The 20,256-nt window shown below is 34.2% G+C and overlaps 1 protein-coding gene across 1 annotated transcript in view; it reads left to right on the top strand.

Annotated features, from left to right (window-relative positions):
* The window catches only part of LOC118743285 (sex peptide receptor), a 91,688-nt gene extending 71,466 nt beyond the window's left edge, over positions 1–20,222 (top strand). The window contains exons 3-7 of the mRNA XM_036475868.1: positions 7,350–7,521; positions 8,307–8,433; positions 15,334–15,522; positions 18,108–18,320; positions 19,701–20,222. Of these exons, the coding sequence (XP_036331761.1) occupies positions 7,350–7,521; positions 8,307–8,433; positions 15,334–15,522; positions 18,108–18,320; positions 19,701–20,022 (1,023 nt within the window). The 3' untranslated portion in view covers positions 20,023–20,222. The remainder of the gene's footprint in view (positions 1–7,349; positions 7,522–8,306; positions 8,434–15,333; positions 15,523–18,107; positions 18,321–19,700) is intronic.
* Positions 20,223–20,256: the final 34 nt, after the last annotated feature.

Here is a 20,256-nt window from a genome sequence, read left to right on the forward strand (position 1 = left end):
TAATAGTAATATCCACATGTATAGTGGTAGAAAAATAAATAGTGACGCGCCATTTTTAGAATTTTGGCAATTTTTTTTTATTTAATGTTTGTTGTTTTAAGTGTAGTGCATCTTCTAATAAAAACCGGATGGATCCAAGTTTAAAAATTTGTGCAAAAATTATGAATGTTCTGCAAAGTCTCTTTAAGTTGATTTTTGGCCATTTTTTTTACGGATTTTCTTCCATCCAATTTCTTTTTTTGTTTTTTTGAAAATACATAACGAGTAATACACTCAACAAAAAAAAAATTATTTAAAATCAACGCGATCAATGAAATTAGAAAAATTTTAATAAACTTATTTAAAGTTTGGTCGTGTGTCTATTCGATTAGACAAAGACAACACGCTCAGAATTTTGAATTCACACTCAAAATCTTAGCTTAATGTTAAAACCCTCATTTTCGGTAAGTTGGAGCTTACACTAGGCCTTAGCCTCATGTGTTCATTAGAGTGGTCTGTAATATTAAAAACTGTTTAAAGAGACAATTGGGTATTATTATTGGGAATCTCCTGAAGAGAAACAGAGTTTTCCGATCGAAAAATATTGATTGTAGAGAAATCAATACCATTTCTAAGAAAATTTGTTTTTCCCCATATAAAATACATGAAAAACGTTGAGCGCTTTGAGCACTCCCTAAATATTTTTTGATTTCCAAATAAAAAAATAGGAATATAATTTTTTTCTGTATAGGAATATCCTAGGATGTGGCGCCATTGAAATCCCGACTTTCCTTTTTCACATGCAGTTTTGGACCACCCTAATGTACATGTACACCTCCGGTCAGAATAATATGAGTGCGATATTTGACTATTTTTCTTTCGTTTCTTAAATGTTCATAATTTTTTATAAAAGCTATATATTATATATCAAACTTTGTTCGAAAATTAGAAAAAATCTACAAATTTCAACAAAATTTTATTATAGCTTCGAACTTTTTAATCAGAAATAAAAAAAAAATCCGAGTATGCAGTTTTATAGCTTACTCAACCTCAATTTAAAATGATAAGTGCAAAGTTGAATTACATCCGCACCGATTTTTCATTAAATTTTTTTTTTTGCTTGCGGTTATATGCATTTGCTTACATATAAAACCATTTCAAGCATTTTATAACTCACACAGATGCCATTAAACTGAAAAATTTTTGCAATTTCACTATAGCCTGACATTTTTAGACGAAGTTGTGTATGACAAAACTTGAAAAATGCTTAAGTGGATTTTGAACCGAACCGAACCGAGCCATTTTTTGGGTGTGGTTTTCGGCTCGTTTTTTAGCGTTTCAAAGTAAAAATGGTTCGGTTTGAAGCCTGAAAAAAGTGACGGTTCGGTTCAAAAACGGTTTGCAGCCCTGATTGTAAGTTTATGTTTTAGTAATCTATTGAAATATAAGAATAAAATAAAAAAATAAATATTTCATTTTGAACTGGTTAAGGACCATTTCTTGACCAATATTTCAGGAAAATTTCGGTATCAATTTGGAATAATTTCTTTACCTTGTGAGGACCATTTTAGGACTAATTCACGACTATTTGAATATCTTTTTGGGTGGTTGCTCCAGATTATTTCGAGACTAATTTAGAATATATCTAGACTAGTTCGGGATCAATTTGTGGCTAGTTACGGGCGCGTTAGGTCCATTTCTGGGTCTATGTAGTTCAGGTTTAATTCTGAAGAATTTTAGGACTAGTTCAGTTTCATTTTGGTACTAGTAAGGGCCCATTTTGGGACCGTTTCAACGCTTGTGGATTTTCCAAAACTACTTCAGTACAATTTTGGGTCCTGATTTGGGATCATTTTGATCCTGAACTTATCCTGAACTATTCCAGAAGTGTTTATGAAAAAGTCAGGTACTGGTCCCGACAAAATGCATGAAATGAGACCAAATTAATGTTCCTAACCTAACCTACTTACATATGTACATAAGTACGCAGCTTAATCGCCTAATGCTTTTCCAAGACATACATAAATATTGGCACTTCAAATTTCATCATTACGGAACGGTGGAGGTAAAGTATGTCATTTTACCCCAGTACCTGGTGATCACGCCCTTTTTCCGCCTCGATAAGGTCTCAAATTCAAGAAGGTGCAATGGTGTCTCTTTGGCAGAGTTGCAAAAGCCACAAAGATCATTTGATCACATTCCTAACTGATTCATCTTAGTCTACAGTGCCCCATTAGGATACCAGTTTATGTGTACTAGAAGCTACTGAAGTTTTTCCAGTTTGACTTCCAGGGGTTTCCGCGTGACGGCGTTTCCTCATTTTAGCCATTACTACTATAATTACAATTACTATTGTCACTACCATTACCACTACTATTACCATCACCATAAACATTAAAATTGTCCCTACTATTTGTTACAACTAACTATGCTTACAGTTTCTCTTGCCAAAAAAAAAAAGTAAAGCACTATCAAATCTAAAGCCGCTGCCTTTGCAATTGATGCTTTATTTCAATTAGAATTTTACAGCTCAAATGTTGATAAAGTAAATGTAACAGCACAGCTTTCTTTCAACTTTCAACTTTCTTCATCGCCATGCAACGCGCGCTGGCGATTAAATGAAGTGAATAGAGCAACAGTCTAAGGCTAATGGAATTCGTGGAATTTTCGTAGAAAATCTCCATTAACGGCAGATGATGAGAGGTGTTTAAATATGTATCCATTGCGATTACTGTGTATAAACAATATACACTTAGGTCCTTTTTTATGCGGTACTGAACATAAATGAAATAAACCAAATTTTGTCTGCATTTTAACCAAAAAATAAAAATACCACAATAAAAATACCACAATAAATACATACATGAATTATGTAAAAATATAAAGACAAATTAATTATCAGAAGCATTATATCTTACACACTGAAAAACAAGTAATAAAAACCCTCAAAAGAGCAAAATCGCTACAGCGAAAAAATGGTTTGAAAAATCGCATAAAAAAAAGTCGCATAAAAAGAGACCTAAGTGTATGTAAGTATGTATGTATTTACATATATATGTACATTGTTCATTTGCCAGAAGCTCTGGGCAGGTGCGCGAAATAATGGCTTCGCCTACGGTACATATGTATACCCCGTATGGCACCCAAGGCAAATGCGCCAACACATACATACGCGTGCACACTAAGGAAAGGACGCCCACGCAGCAGCCAGGATGAATAACGTCTAAACGAAAAGCATAGAAAAACTAAACAAGCAACCAACCAGCACACTAATGCAAAATGTTAATAGAAATTTAGTAAATGGGGCTATTTTGAATACATACCTATATGTATGTATACAAGCGTATGTGGCATCTGCGGAATTTCCACACCACAACAGCAATAATTTTCGCAGGAAAATTAGCTTAGGTTTTTTTAGACATGTAATGCTCGTTAGGTTTGCGTTGTGTGCAAATAAAGAAAATAATTTTGTAATGGCAATGATCGCGACGTCTATAAATTCGACTGTCGACTGCGGCGGAATCAGATTGTATGCGGGAGCGCCAAAATTTTTGGTCAATGCCATCAGCGAATGCCTGCTTGTGTATTTACTACATTTACCTAAATCGGTTAAATTACAATTGACGTGAAATAAATTATGGCTTTACTTACATTAAAGCTAACTTTCAGAACAATGGGTACACTCCACATTTTCACACCAGAAGTGAAGACTAACCACGAAATTAGCAGTCGTAAGCATAATAGATATGTGAAGCATTTGACTTCACCAAAAATCGCCAGATGACTCCGGCTCAACGTCTTTAAGACAGCTGTCACAATTAAGATGCCGACCGATATGATTAGGTTAAGAAAGACGTACTGGTACCGTTGAAATGAAATAGGTGCATCCTCATGTCGTACGCTGACCATAGCTCAGTAATGGCGTCTGGCAATAGAATTGATGACCTGTTCTCAAAAGTAAACGGTTACTCCCCTTTACTTTCTCGCTTATTTACTACAAGGAGCCTATCCCGCAATCATTTTTACCACCTGCACGCTGGGTCCACATCGACAGCGAACCAATTCTAATAATGAACAAACCAAAAATCCACGGAGTAAACTTTGAAAGCCTGCTCTCTGACTCGACGAAAACATTACAATTTCCAACAAACTATAGAGCCACAAAAAAGCCCTCAAATCCTTTGCCGGCATCACTTGAAGCAAAGATAAAGAGTAGGACGTAAAGGATGAAGCTACATACATACAATACGGCACTCCGGACAGCCACAGAATGATTTCGGATGTCGCTAGAATACCATTCACATAGTGAGACCCAATTACTCTCAGTAAGGGAGCACAACATCATGCTCAGCGAGCAGTTAGTAAGGTGTCACAGACGTGAGTACCCGAACATGCGGAGGCGGAACCTCTACCTAGGCATGTCAAAAGGCATCTTTGCGGAGGACTAACGGACAAGGTTCAACAATACACACAACAAGCATTGGACCCGGCACTGTATAGACAGGCTATAAAAGGCATTCACATGGACACTGTGCTTCAATTACCGAGAGGGGTTGGCGTATCCCTGGCTCAATTACGGTTTGGAAATTGTAGCAGGTTAAACTGCGAATTGTCTCCGACATACCCACACCCACCACCTCTTCAAATGCCCATTCACCACAACTTAACTAACACCCCCCCCACAAGGTCATACAAGAGCCCATTAATATTTATAAACAAAAAAAAAATACTTCCTGTTCTTAATATTTACTACCAGATTTTATCGCAGTAACGAGCGAAGCCCTGGAGGATAAAGCTTTATTCGGAAAAGTATAATAAATACCTCCTAATTTACACCATTTGTTTGGGTGGCTTTGCTGAGGCATTCCACCGTGGGTGCGGCACAAATTGTACGAATTTTTTCAGTTTAAGGTTTTAGTTTAAGGCGAAATAAAAAGTATATGTATGGTAAAGTACTAACAAAAACGGAAACTTTTTTCGGATATGTAAAAATTATATTTATGTTTTAATTTAATAAAAAAAAAAAACATTTCCGCTAAAAAATTCGTCCGGAAAAATAATTAGACCAGCGATGAAAATATATGTATGTACCTTTTTCGTGGAATGGTCCGTGTTACGAACATCACTTATGTAAGTAGCGAGAGCAACCACCAAATGAATAATTTCACCGGAAAGTGGTCACTAATGACGCTAATTACAGCAAATGACCGGATAGTACATACAAATACACTAGATTGTTACTTAAGTATTTATTTATCGTACTTACTTATGTACATATGTACAAGTATGCATGTATGTACATATGTATGTACTAAAAGCGCGTTGATATGAAAATAAATGGCGTCGAAAAGAAAGAAGGCTTTCAATGGCATTTATTTAATACTTCAATGACAGAAGAAAATAAGTTTGTATTTTTTGTTGTGCAGAAATTCTCCTCCATATACAAGTAACTACAGACATACATATCGCTAACTAAAGGTAAAAAGGTGCCAAGTCCATTTCCTTCGAAATTTAGTTTTTGATGCAGAATGGCAGATAATCCGAAACTACATCGATATCTTGTTCTTCAAACCAATTCTGAAAAAGGGCGTTCTTGATAAGTTTTCTGAGATAAGGCGTTTTCGAACTGGCTGCCAATATAGGTCGGTAGGTAGGAGTAAGGCAGAGAACGAGACCAGCTCATCAACATCCACCAAAAGGAGGCAAGCTGCTACCGACAGTTCCAGTACAAGACCCCAGTTGGAGTAGATTACGCTTCCGTCTGATCACCAAAGAGGCTGGAATTTGGATTTTAACCATACACATGAGCTGAGAACTGAGTCAATATTTCCGAATAAGGTTGTGTTGATGAACTCCACAGCCACAAAGAACTGACCGCTGGCAATGAACGGACCACACACAGTGTCGCGATTCCATACAAGCTGCGGCCAAAAATACTAAATTTCGTTTTAATTCACTACAGGCATTTAATTTATTGTGGAAGGAAGAAATCTGAAACATGGTGAAAATTTGACAACTGCCACGCCCTCTACGCTATTGGGCGGACAAATTAAAAGAGCTGGGAATTAAATGTAATTGAGTGTGAAGCTTTATATTATCTCAAAAAGAGATCAGATCTTAGACACACCCACCACATAAACAAATGTTTTAAAAAAATGAGGTTTATGCAGCAAATTTTTCTAGGTATTTTACTACTACATTCTCCGCTAAAGTTTTTTTTTTAATTTTACGTTAATTTTTATTGGACCTTGATTCCATGTGATGGAAAAATATATGTATAAGAGATGCGCACTTATTTTTGAGCTTGCCAAATCGGAAATATTCCATATTTTAAAGAGCAAAAAGGACGTTGGTCTAGCACTCTACGTTTTTATTATATTCCATTTCAAAGTGAATGAAAAAAGATCCTAATTTGATGGGGGTTTTATACAAATTACTTCGCCAGCTTACAACTCCCATGCACCCAGAAAAAAATTATCTAAAAATATTTCTTTCCACACTTGATTTCAAATATATAATCAAATATTTAATGTAAGAATAACCAAATCATGTGTTGAGAGAAATATATGTAATTAGCTGACTTTTTTCTGGATGTAGTTTTCATTATAGTTTAAATGTTTCTTAGTTGGACATTTATCATTTAAACCCACTACTCAGATTTTGTGGTTTGTAACTTTGCATTTTTTTTATTCTTGGCCGCACTGAGAAAAGAGTCAGCTAAATATATTTCTCTCATCACAAGATTTGGTAGATGCAACTTATTCTTCTACTAAATTCGTACAAATTCAAGTTTCAAACTTTGTGCGACATTTAAAAAGCATTCAACAAACTTTCGTAGAATTTTAAATTTTTAAATAAGATTTCTAAGAAAGATTAATATGAAAATATGCAATTTTGTATCCCATTATATTTTAATAAAGCGCAAATTTGAATTAACTACATACAACTTACCGTTGATTTTTTGCATTTCTTTTTTTGTTGATTGATTTGTGATTTTTATTACATAAAAAGTATTTAACAAAATAATAAAACTATTGTTTTTCATTTAAATTAAAAAAAAAATAAAATTGTTATAGAAATGTCTTGGAAAACATTCAATCCATTTTAAAAGGTCTGAAAACTTTGGGGGTCTCCTGTACGAGTGTGTGTGTGTGGGCTTCTTTGACTTTCCCTACCACACATGTAGTAAGGCATATTGTCACATTCACTAGAAAATCCACATTTAGCTACCAGTCCATTTCTCTGTGGGGTATTTGTAATTACGAGCATCTGTTTTATCTCTTTAAATTATGGCTTCTATTTGCCACAATTGTTAATTTATCTGTAATTTTATTCAAATTGTATTCTCTTTTTTTTTTTTTTGCCCGCAGATCTGTATATTCGGCACAATTGCGAACATTCTGAACATAATCGTGCTAACCAAAAAGGATATGGCCAAAGCGCCCATTAATAAAATACTCAAATGGCTGGCAATAGCAGATATGTTTGTGATGATCGAGTATATACCATTTGCATCGTATCAGTATATCTATATGAAACCAGGTGAGTAGAGCGTTCATACATGAACATACATGCATAAATAATATTTACTTATTTAAGTAGACATAGCAGACTTTAACTTCTTGCAATTCTTAAGTGTAGATATATTAGGGTGGTCCAAAATAAGAAAAGTCGGAAATTTAATGCTCTCACCCTCAAGGATTGTACTGTATCGAAAAAAATATAACCGCTGTTTTTTTTTATTTTGAAATTATGAAATGGTATAAAATTCAAAAATTTATATTTTTCGATTGGAAAACTTTATTTCACTTCCGGAGACATTTAATAATAATACCCAGCTATTTAACCAGTTTTATCAAAAAAAACTTTTATTAGTCCCCTAAAAACCTCAAAAAAATGCAATGGAGGGACTCATAAAAATTAGTTGGTATTGAAAAATTGTCAAATAAACAATTACGTTCTATTACTGAATGTATGCTGCAGAGAACAGAGTTAATCGAAAAATATTGATTTTCAGGAATTCTATACCGTTTCCACGAAAATATTTTTTCCCCCATATAGAATACATGGAAAACTTTAAACGACCTCTAAATATTTTTTTTTTTAATTTCGAAATAAAAAAGAGGGTTTATTTTTTTCGATTTAGAACAATCCTGGTGGGTGTGAGCATTAAAATTCCGACTATACTTTTTCCCACATGCATTTTTGGACCACCTTAATGAGCGTACAGTTTAAGTGCACACACAATTTCTAATAAACACAAATTTGCATTAATCTGTGTTACATTATAATCACATGTGTTAAATTATAATCACATCTTGTTACAGGCGAGAAGGATTTTAGTTACGCTTGGGCGGTATTCATCCTTTTCCATATGCATTTCACCCAAATCCTGCATACAATTTCCATTGGACTAACGGTGACATTGGCGATATGGCGTTATGTGGCCATAAGGTATGTGTGTGGCCAATTCGTTGTAATATATTTATGTAGTATAAAAGCATGCCACTTTACCGCAAATTGTTGGTTAAAATTAATGTTTGCACACAATTATTTATGCTTGTACTACATCGCCGAAGATGCAGAAGTTATGTGTTGAGTCTTTTGTATACATATGTATATGTTGCTTGTATATTTTTCATATGTTGCTATATAAAGGGTGTATACTGTTAATGGTGGTGTAACTTATTAATGCAAATATTATTTACCAGCTGTTTTGTATATCATGTAATGTCGTTGCTATTTATTTATGTATTGTCGTAGGATCTGCTTTAATATTTTTATATTTACATATTCGCGGCATATGCTTCCTACGTGAATTACGTTTGCTACATATTTACAAAACTAAAATTAACTTTTATTTTCACTGAGAAAAAAATTAACCAAAAATTGATTAATAATACCAAAATCAAACTTGAAATAGAATCAATGTAATTTTTGGTTAATATTAACAATGCCTCGGTTGATATTTTCAACAATAATTTGGTAATATTAAGCACACATTGGTTTACATTAACCAAATTTTTGGTTGACGATTCTTTCGTTTGAATGCGTTTATGTTCTGCACTTCACAGATGCTTCTTCATAAGTCGGAGATACAAAACAAAAATTGTTATTATCATTTTAACAAGTTGCCTCTGATGATAATTGAAACCGCATCGTCTAAATGTCGTTAGCAAATAACAGTGAGTATCTATGCACACCCAGCTACAGCCGCTTTATAAATGTGTCTGCTAATGTTCAACTTCAATCAACTTTCTTCGTCGTTTAGTTTGATTCTGCACTTCACAGATACTTTTTCGTAATTAAGAAAACCCAAAAACGGAAAAAATAAAAATTATGTAGAGCGCTGACGGCATTCGTACTGCTGGAAGCCAACAAATAACAGCAAGCACCTCTACACGTTCAGCCACTGACATACATACGAATTTGTTGTCAAATGTTCAACTCGAATCACATTTCTTACAATCAGCTTATTAACCATGAAAAAACCAAACAATAACTTGGTTGAAAAAACCATTGTAATTTTGGCTCAGTGTTAGTTGGCACTTAACTTTATGCAGACTGCATGGAAAGTTAAACTTATAAGCACTATGTGTTAGAAGGTCGCCTAAACAACATGTGTAATAAAAATCCATACCTTGTGCTGTTCTGATTATGTCCCTTGCTGCTATATCCTTATCATAACCTTCGAAGAGATGGTAAGGAAATCGTTTACTATATATTTACGGTTTCAAAACTAATAACCTTACTTTTAGAGTTTCTGATACATTAGGCCTTTTTAAGACAGCCATTCTAACTTTACCAAGACTATCTTTATCATAATAGAATTGGCCCTCACACCAGTTCTATTAGATAGATGTGCACTGCAATCTGAAGATTTGACCTTCGCAGCACTGCTGTTAGGCCTATGGCAACAAAAAAGTTAAGAAGAGCGTTAGGTATTTTTGGGTAGAATAGAGGAGTGAATATGCTCGTACTGTGGTCATATACGGCCTATTATGTATGTAAAATTTAAACTATATTACACGCTTAAGAACTTTGCTAGCGTTGTTCTGGTGAGCACCTTCAGCACTGTTCTCTGATTGCTCTTTTTCCCTTACAGAGTTCCTTTTTTATACTATTGTATAAAAATAACTTTTCAAAGTACCGAAAGCAATTTTAAATTCAACGAAAGTATGTTTGTTTAATCTATTTTGCATACATGTATGCATATGTATGTATGCACATATATAATACATATGTACATACATAACTTAATCTTCTTCATTCATTTTTTTTTCTCATTTTGAAGTTGGTTTAATTTTTCCTACGAAGGATTTCACACACATTTGTATATACAGATGCATACGCATCGTCGTTTAAAGTACAAAATCGCGTAATTGACATTTGCTGCCAAAAATTGGATTCGCTCACACACGCTCTTGGCTCAATCCTTATCCATATGTTCTGAAATATAGTAGCCAGAAATGCAATTTCTTTATAAAAAAGAGAACCATTTTGAAATATGAGTGTTTTTACTCTCTAAAAAAATAATTTATGCAACCTCACATACGCGGTTTTGCATTTCGTTGATACGCGGTTTTGTACTTTAAACGACGATATGTATGTGTTTCTATGTATATAGATATGTATGTAAAAGCATATTCTTATATATGTTATTTACATATGTAAATATATATATAAGCTCGTGCGCGCACATATGATTATCTCGGCCCAGACATATTTGCTGACATTCGGTTAAATACCAGCATAGAAAAGAGCAAAGATAAACAAAAACACTTAGAAATTATATAAATACAGTACCCCCTAGATATGTATGTACATATACATACTGGGCCGTATGAATAAAAATAAGCAATTGCTTTTTCTTAAAATTTTAGATCTTTTACTCAATTTATTCAAACAAAATTGAAGTAAAAGGTATGAAATTTTAAGAAAAAGCAATTGCTTAGTTTTTATTCATACGGCCCACTATGTAAGTACATGCAGAAAAATGGCAATAAGCTGGGTTTTCTTGTATCGAAAGTCTCGCTATTGAGATGGCAATCAAATGAGATCCATCAAAACACCATGAAACTAAAATTTTTCAAAATTGTTTTGAAATTTTATCGATGCAAGTCTTGTAAATAGTAGATAGAAGTATAGTTTTTGATAATTCTCGAGAAAACCGACTTTTTATACCTTTCATGAGCATGAAATGGTATTATAACTTTGGTCCGATGTTTGTAAGTACCAGAATAAGAAGAGATAGACCCATTAAAATGTATACTTAAATGATCAGAACGGCGAGCTGAGTCGATTTAGCCATGTCCGTCTGTCCATCTGTCTGTCTGTCCGTCTGTTTGTATGCAATCTAGTATCTCAGTTTTCGAGATATCCGGATCAAATTTGGTAGGTAGGTGTATTTTTATAATGTATTAATCATTTGTCGGAACCGGAAGAATCGGACCACTATAACATATAGCTCTCATGCAAATGATTGTTCAGATATGAGATTTTTCGTTATAACTTCTCCATTTATGCAGCTTGGAACATGAAATTTTGCAATACTTCCACCCATTATCAACAGAAAACTTAGAGTGAAAATTACAAAGATCAAGTCACTATAACATATAGCTCTCATACAACTGATTGTTCAGATATAAGATTTTTCGTTATAACTTCTCCATTTAAGTAGCTAGACACATGAAATTTTGCACTGTTGTCACTTATTATCAAACGAATACTTTCAGTGAAAATGGCGAAGATCAAGTCACTACAACCTATATCCACCATACAACTGATTGTTCAGATATGAGATTTTTTGCCATAACTTCTTCATTTATGCAGCTAGGAACATCAAAATTCGCACCGTTTCCACTCATTATTAACAGAATACTTATAGTGAAAATAACAAAGATCGGGTCACTTTTACATATAGGTCCCATTCAACTGATTGTTCAGATATGCGATTTTTTGTTATAACTACTCCATCTATGCAGCTAGAAACAACAGAAAGTTTACAGTAAAATTAACACAGATCGGGTCACTATAAGCTGTTTATTGCCCCCATTCAACTGATTGTTCAGATATGGGGTTTTACTGTAAAACTCCTTTATTTGAACAGCTAAAACCGATAAATTTCGTAAGCTATTTTTTAAATAATAATACAAAGTCTACTGAGAAAATCGTCAAAATCTATGATGTATAATCTTAATCTCTTATACCACTGATTGTTCAGATACCAGTTTTTGCGATATATGTATCTCCTTTATGTAGGAAGCTAAACCCATTAAATTGTGTTACCGGTTTACGTAACGATCACACAGCAGTGAAAATCATTTAGATTGGTGCTATATAAGGTATATCTTCCATACCTCTGATTGTTTAGCTAGAATTTTTTATATATGTATCTCCTCTATCTATGTCTGCTGTGAATATATAAATTTTTTCAAATGCAGCAATCTGTTAACGTTAAATTTTCAGATGCTCATGAAAGGTATGGAGCCTTCGGCATAGCCGAAGAGAGCGCTGCTCTTACTTGTTTAAACCTGTATTTCTGCATTTAGGTACTTTACTTTTAAATTGTATACTTTTAAGCAATAAATATTTACATACATATATGTATTTTCCATGCATGACCAGATCCGTTGGGTAAACGTAAGCGCTTCTTTACTTTCTAGTAGTTGCCTAGTGAACGAAATCCCTGCTTATCCTGTTATTATTTTTATACATCATAAAACAGCTACATACATATGTATGTATGAGTGCGTTTAAATCAACCAAAATTTAAATATGTACTTTTAAGCCCATCAAAATGCAACAACAACAACATACTTTAGCTTTGAGGCAACTGATGTGCTTTATCTTTTAGACAAGCAATTTTGTTCAAGTATTTTTGAAAGGATTTATAAAAATGCATGTATTTCTATGGCGTTCTTTGTAGTTGCAATCATTACAATGTACAATTACAATGTAATGTAGTTGCTCATATAAGTATAAGTTTATATTTATTATTTTATTTTCTTATACATAGTTTATGTTTTTATTATTTTATTATAATTTTTTGTATTGGCAATTTGTAACTACACTAAAATTAATGTATGTATGTCAATGAAAATTTAAACACTAACTTTGCTAATGGGTTTAAGTAGGAATTACTATTATTCTAAAAAAAAAAAGCAAATTAGCATACCCGCAATTGGAAATATTTCTTTGGGTGAGAGAGGAATACTCTGAAATTCAATATTTTTTTTTGCATATTTATAACAATGATAAAATTCCAGCAAAATACATTTTTAATCATTATTAGGCGCTTCTTTCAATTCATTGTATTTGTGAAGAGGAGAGGAGGTGCGAGAAATGCTGAAAATTTTGCAATTTTTCCAAGAAATTTCCTAAAAATAATAGTATAACCTATCTTATTACATATATATTTAAATAGATTTATTTTTTCAATTTCAACTATAAAAGCCCCTAACGCCAACGAAATATTTTTTTGTTCAGGAATTTTTTGATGTCGCTTATAGGCGGCAAAGTGACAATCGGCTGAAAAGGAAATTACAAAAACCAAATATTTTCGCTTCTGGCTAAGTTGACGTGTTGAGTAATCATTGTCGATTTCTTACGTAAGCTAAGTTAAGTCTAGACTAACTGAGCCTTAAAGCCTTTTTTGCCAGCCAATAAAAACCGCACGAAAAAGCACTTAATGTGTGAATTCATACTATCGGTAACAGTTTAGTTTCGGTCCGATTCCATTCCAGTTGCGATCGGTCTCAAAAAAAAAATTTTTGCGATAGCGAACCTAGACCGGCTGTACCGAATAGTGTGATGAATGCTACGTATTACCTGCTATTCAGTCAAATATTTCCCATAAAAATAAAGTTTTGTAAGAACAAACATGGTGACCTAGTGACCGATGTCGCTGAAACCAGCGGAGGAGATGACCCGCGAGAAGAGCATCGACACTCACAATCCATCTGTCGACCTCAAAGCTGTTTTCGCCAGCACGAAACCCCGCGATGTGTGAATTGAATGCCTGCAAAACTAATACGGCTATGTAAAATGGCGCTGAGCAATACCACCAGCTCCCGCAGAATTGAGAATGACCTCTCCTAGCCGTTTGATGCTAAACCCATTGCGAACGACAGCTTACTTACGTATCAATAACTTTTAGAATTTTTGTCTGTCTGTATGTTTGTACGCGCATTACTCTGGCTGTCAAAAGGAAAAGGTTTAAGAACAGCCAAAAATATTTTTGTTGAAGGTTGCCACCTGGTAAAAATTTTAATTTAATTTAATTGGTAAGATAAATCGAAACTAAAACTGAAGAGGTTATCTATTTATAACGCTTATCTAGGGAATTATTTGTCGTGGAGTACAAGAACTAAGTACGGAGATAGAATCAGGCAAGTTCTGCAATTCATTTCCGAATGAATTTCAACCCCTGTCAATTTGAATTCAAGGCCAATTTGATGGAAATTCTTAAACTAGGTTTATATATAAGTAGATTATCCTCATTTTCGAGCTTAGCTCCCTATTCTGTAATTATAAAAAGAGATTAGCCATACAAAATTCGTCCCTCGTTTAAATAATCTCAGGTTAAATTGATAACTTTTCCCTGGATGATTGCACTCCAAATGAAATTGCGCATATAATTTTAAGACGACAAAGTCTGCCATGTCGGATATTGCTATTTATGTATTTTATTTATAAATAAAATTTGTATTGAATCACTCAAAAATGTAAATAAATACTAACTTACATTTATACTAACACTCAAATTCATAAAAAATAAACAAGACTTTAACTGCTTCATATATGGAAAGTTTGTATGAAAATATCACTTTATAGAGCTCTCTTTTATTATTTATGAATAAGGTCATAAATATGTATAACAGTATTTAAATATTTAGCAGAATAAATCTTCGTGTTTGTTATGTGAAAAGTATAGTATAAAATTCCATTTTCTCTTAATATTTCTTTATTTACATAGGTAGATAGACCACGCAGTTATAATACATATTTATGTATGTATGTATGTAAATACGTACAATATATTTTCCAAAACTCTTTATGTTGCTGTAATTAGAGAAAGATTGTACTTGTGTGAGAAATACATAGTTTTCGACAATGCTGGCAACATTTTTTTATAATATAAAAATTAAATTTTATTTCTTTTCTTCTCTGTTATGTTACAATTTTTATTTTCAACACACATGTTTTTTTGTTTTTCGTTTTTTTTTTTTTGTTTGTGTTTGGTTTATGAATTATTTTTGTGATTTCAAAACTTACTCGCTTCACTTGCTTCTGGCTTCTTTTTGCTGTTTTTTTGATTTCTTTTAGCAAACTCTTTCCAACTTTATTTTTCAGGCATCCACATGGACGTTTTGCTGCCTTCCTGCTGTCACATTGCAATGAAGCGATTATATTTTCCTTCATCGTATCGCCGGTGGTCTGTTTTCCAACATTGTTTGTATTTAAGGTGCGGGAGAGTTATGTGGAAGATAGTACGGAACCGTTGTACCACGTTTACGCGGAAAAGGATACCAGGTTGTACAGGTGGGTGTTAGTAACAATGTTCGCATGCCGTATGTATGAATGAATGTATGAATCAGTTTTGCGAAAAACAATACAAAAATATTAAGGCCCTGTGGCATTAATGTACGTCAGCACGTCTCCCAGCAGTGGCTTATATATTTTTGTTCAAGCAGCAGCATCATCTAGAGAGTTGCAACTGTGAATATCTAACGGTACTCATCACAAAAACAAGCAGCAGACAGGTATTTTTTGAAAGATCTCGGGCTTAGATAGATGCATGCTTTCAGACTCGATGCTAAAAGAAATCTGCTTAGACAAGAATGCCATGCAAAAATGCTAGAGCGGGAAGACAGAACAAACGCGCCTTGTTTCGAGATATGTCAATTGGTACATAGACTGGTCAAGAATGAAGGATCGAACATATGCGGGCATTTGTGAACCTGGCGATAGAATTTTCATTGCAATAGGCAATTTGCCCTCATTTTCTCAGGCCGAGGTGTTAGAATCACGGTCCAATACAATATGATAACCACATGCAGTTAGGCTTTTTCGAGACTTGCATACAACAACCGTGTATGTAAACTTGGAACACCGTATTCGTCTAGTGGGGGAGCGGTATGAGGTCTTAGATAGGCCAGGTACTTTGGCTATCCTTTCGTAAAAATGGACATACTTGTTTTTACTTTTATCACCAATCATTACCAAACTCAGTCCCACCCTTGCTTAGGGTTCAACTAAGAAATCTGTTGAAAATCTTTTAAATCGTGCAATAACCACGCCCACCTCCCACATAACGGTAATTAACAGAAACACGAAAACTGCGATAAATCAGTAAAATTATTGAAGCTAATTCACTCAAAATCGATAAATTTTTGGACAATGGGCGTGGCGCCGCCCACTCACGACCACAAATGTGTACACCGGTATTCGTTTCATCAAAATTCAACCAAAATTGGTGCCTTGGTACGGAAAAGCAATTTGTTGAAAATTATTCAAATCGGACAAAAATTACATCCGCTTCCCGGTGAATTTCAAAAATAGGAATACTCCGATATTTCAAAAACTGAACAACTTGCAATGAATAAAACTGTTATGGACTTTTAGGAATTGGGCGTGGCACTGCCCACTTTATGACTACAAAGGTCTATCTCGGTAACCGTTTTATCGATTTCTACCAAACTTGGTTCAATGATTTCAATAAGTCAAACTCTGCATATTATCGAAAGCGTTTGAAATCGGGAAAAGCGCTCCCGATTATCATGCAAAGGTAGTTGAGAGAAAATTGAAACGACGATATTTGATATCTGCGCCGGGTATTTAAAATTCGGTTCCGCCCGAACTTATATATACATCTTTACTGGTTACTCTTTTATTCAGCCTTGAACGGCAATTCGTGGTATTTCAGGGGTTCACATAGCAACCTTTCCATGGAAAGCGTTTTTACCACAGGGAATCATAACCACACAACTGAATTTCATCTTTCAGTGCGCCATTCTTAATCCAGCCCATCAGAGAACGGAATCAGCATGTCAAAAATGCCAAACCAAAAACGAGAATTTCAAATTGAACAAAGCAAAAGTCAAACTGTTGTGCGGGTGGCTGAGGAAATGTGTGAGCGTTTTTCTTTTTATTAAATTTAATATGGAAACTATGGAGCCATAGACGTTTCACATTAAAGCTAAGTGAAAGCAATGCACATAATTAGACGGAAATTACGGGTGTGCTTTTATGCAAATAAGAAAAACTGATTTACCAAGGTGACACAACTGAGCTCAGCTTCTGACACGCAACAATTTAAACAAACATTGCGGAACGAAGCGAATTTTCCGCTGATGCCAACTAAATTAATTCTGTTAAGCTTGCTAGCAGCCCCGAATAAACGAGGGGAGAGTAAGGAAATGGGGAAAAGGCAGTGATGCGAAGTGAATTGTATCAGTGATTTTTTTTTTTTTTCTAATTTCACTCTTCTTTGCTTGCAGATTGCAAGCAATGGAAGACAAATCTGCAAAGCGAATGTGTGCACCAGTAGGGTTTCTAACTTTAAAGCACAATAGGAGTATTCTCTGAGTCTTGCAAAGCCCTTGCACGGTGCACGGATTGCACGGTTTGCAAAGCTGTCCCATACGAAAACCGGTTTTTAACGTGCAATCCGTGCAATCTGTGCACCATGCAAGGGCTTTGCAAGACTCAGAGAATACCCCTATTGAGTATTGCGAATTTGTGCTAACGACAACCAACTGCGACTGCGTTGGCATTTCTAGGAATTTATTCATCAATGCGCATTGGTTTGAGTAAAACGCATATATCCGACTATATGCTCGTATGCATGAATCTACATACATACATATGTGGGTGTGTATGAGTTTATTCTGAATCTTTTGTGAATGCGACTTTGTTGGGTGAGAAGAGACAAATTTTACAACAGCTTCACTTTAACTCTGAGTGCTTTTTGAAGTGCAAAAGTCACTCAGCTTAAGCATTTTATTTTAGAATGTATGAAAGTTAAATACGTGCAAGAATGTTATATGAAGATTTTTCTTCTTTTCCTTTTTCTTCTTGAACTGCCCGCACCACAAAAAAAACAAAAAAACAAACAATAAATACAGAATCAATTTTTGGATTCATTCGGTGATTATTAAATTATTGCCCTGCTGTATATTAACCGTGATAAGCTTTATATTGGTACGAGTATTGTGCGAAGCATCGAAGCGTAAGCAAAAGCTGAAGGAGTACAGTAATCCCGCGAAAGGCAGCAGTGGTAATGATGGCGGCGCAAGTGGTGGCGAGGCACCACTGACTGAGCAGCGACACTCACAACGGTGCGTATGAGTAATGTTTTGTTTAACCTTTGTTTACAAATTTAATTTACAGTGCCCGGCAATTGAATAGCGCCCCTTTTAATTCTCAGTATTAACAGTTTTCATTTTCTTTATTTGATATTTGAAAAGACATTTAAAACTGATTTTTAAACTTTATACAAAATTTATAGTAATTCAAAAATGTTTTTAAAATTTGTGCGCCTTTTCTTCTCTATAAAGCAATTCCCCTAAACTGTGAGTTTACGCAATTTTTTAGAAACTTAGGACTAGAATTAAGAAATTTCTTTAAGTATGATTTTTTTTTTTAATTATAATAAATTTTTCAAGGCACATCAAACAGGTATTTTGTAGCAATAGAGCAAAAACAACATTTAAAGAGTCAAAAATAGTCTAATATTTTTTTTAAATAATAAAAAATAAATAAAAAAATTAAATACAAAAAAAAATTAAAATTGGTGCGAGTTTCTTTCTTTGTAAATGTTTTTTCATTCCAGAAGCACCAATACATTCTTTGCCGGGTCCAATAACTACTATAATCAGCGTTTATGCACCTGAGTCAAGCAAATGTCCCAAAAACTGGTTTTCGATCGCTTTCTTTGAAAATTCACATACATTTTGCCAATTAAGAATTTTTATGAAAAAAATTACAAATATTTGGCAGTTTGCCAATTAATTTGGGGGAAAAAAATCAAAACATCTGCTCCTACCTGCTGATACTACCTGTTTAATATGCCTTGTAAATTTTGTATTAAGTTAGACAATCTGATTTACTTGGGTTTTGTTATATTTTTATTTAAAAAAAAAATATTTAGTGTCAAATAATCAAAAGGAAAACTGTCTGAGGATCAAAACGGTGCGCTATTTAAGTGGCCGGCACTGTATATACAATAAAGTGTTTCAAACTCGAATATCTGGAATAATGAAAACGGTTAACCCTAGAACTCTAAACTTTCTAGAACTCTTTAATACTAAACCTCGCCATTGTAGCTATGGATTTTAAGTGAAAATTTCTTATTTTAAAACTATTTTTTTATAAAAAGTGCTTGGGTTTAAACATACAATTTGTCAATTAGTAGGAAACTGAGCTTTTTTTTATACTTGTCGAGAATATTCATTTTAAAAGGAACGGCTTTTTTTAACCTGTTTGGATAAAAGAGAACTCTTTGCTTCTCTGTGGCTAAGGTTATGGTCAATTTAACAAAACATCTAAATATTTATTTCAAAAAGTTTCCGCTTTGACATGAAAATTTTACGCTTTTTAAAGCGTCGCGCACAAACTGGCATGCCCTAATAAACTACCAAATTATATGAAATTTATTTTCTTGTATCAACATTCTTAGTTTCAACTTTGATTTATGTTGCCTCCTCTATAACCCACAGTCCACCAAAATGTGATCGCCGTACAGATCGGACCACAATGCTGTTGGTAGCCGTACTCATACTCTTCCTGGTGACCGAATTTCCACAAGGCATACTTGGACTACTTTCGGGTGTTTTGGAAAAATGTTTCTTCTTTGTATGCTATCCACCCTTCGGTGAAATGATGGATCTATTGGCGCTCATCAATGCCGCTGTTGGCTTCGTACTCTACGGTCTAATGTCAAAACAATTCCGCACAACATTCAAATCATTATTCTTCAAAAAGAATTTCGGTAGCATGGAAATGACACGACTGACACGGGTCACCACGACGTGTGTTTGACTCCGGTGTCGAGGGTCACCTTAGCTGCTTTAAGTACTGCAAACGTTGCAAGGGCTGTGTCGACTGCTGAGCTACTAAATATTGCGAGTTATGCGCTCAAAGAAAGGCGAAATATTCGCATTAGTGCTTACAAAATCAAAAAATTGGTTAAAAAAGAATTTATACAAAAAAAAAAAAAAAATGATGATGTTTAGCAAAAATAGCGGTTTGTAGTTACTTTTACTGTTACGTTGT

Source organism: Rhagoletis pomonella, unplaced genomic scaffold, assembly GCF_013731165.1.
Source record: "Rhagoletis pomonella isolate Grant_MI unplaced genomic scaffold, Rhpom_1.0 Rhpom_scaffold_00007, whole genome shotgun sequence".
Classification (NCBI taxonomy): Eukaryota; Metazoa; Arthropoda; class Insecta; order Diptera; family Tephritidae; genus Rhagoletis; species Rhagoletis pomonella.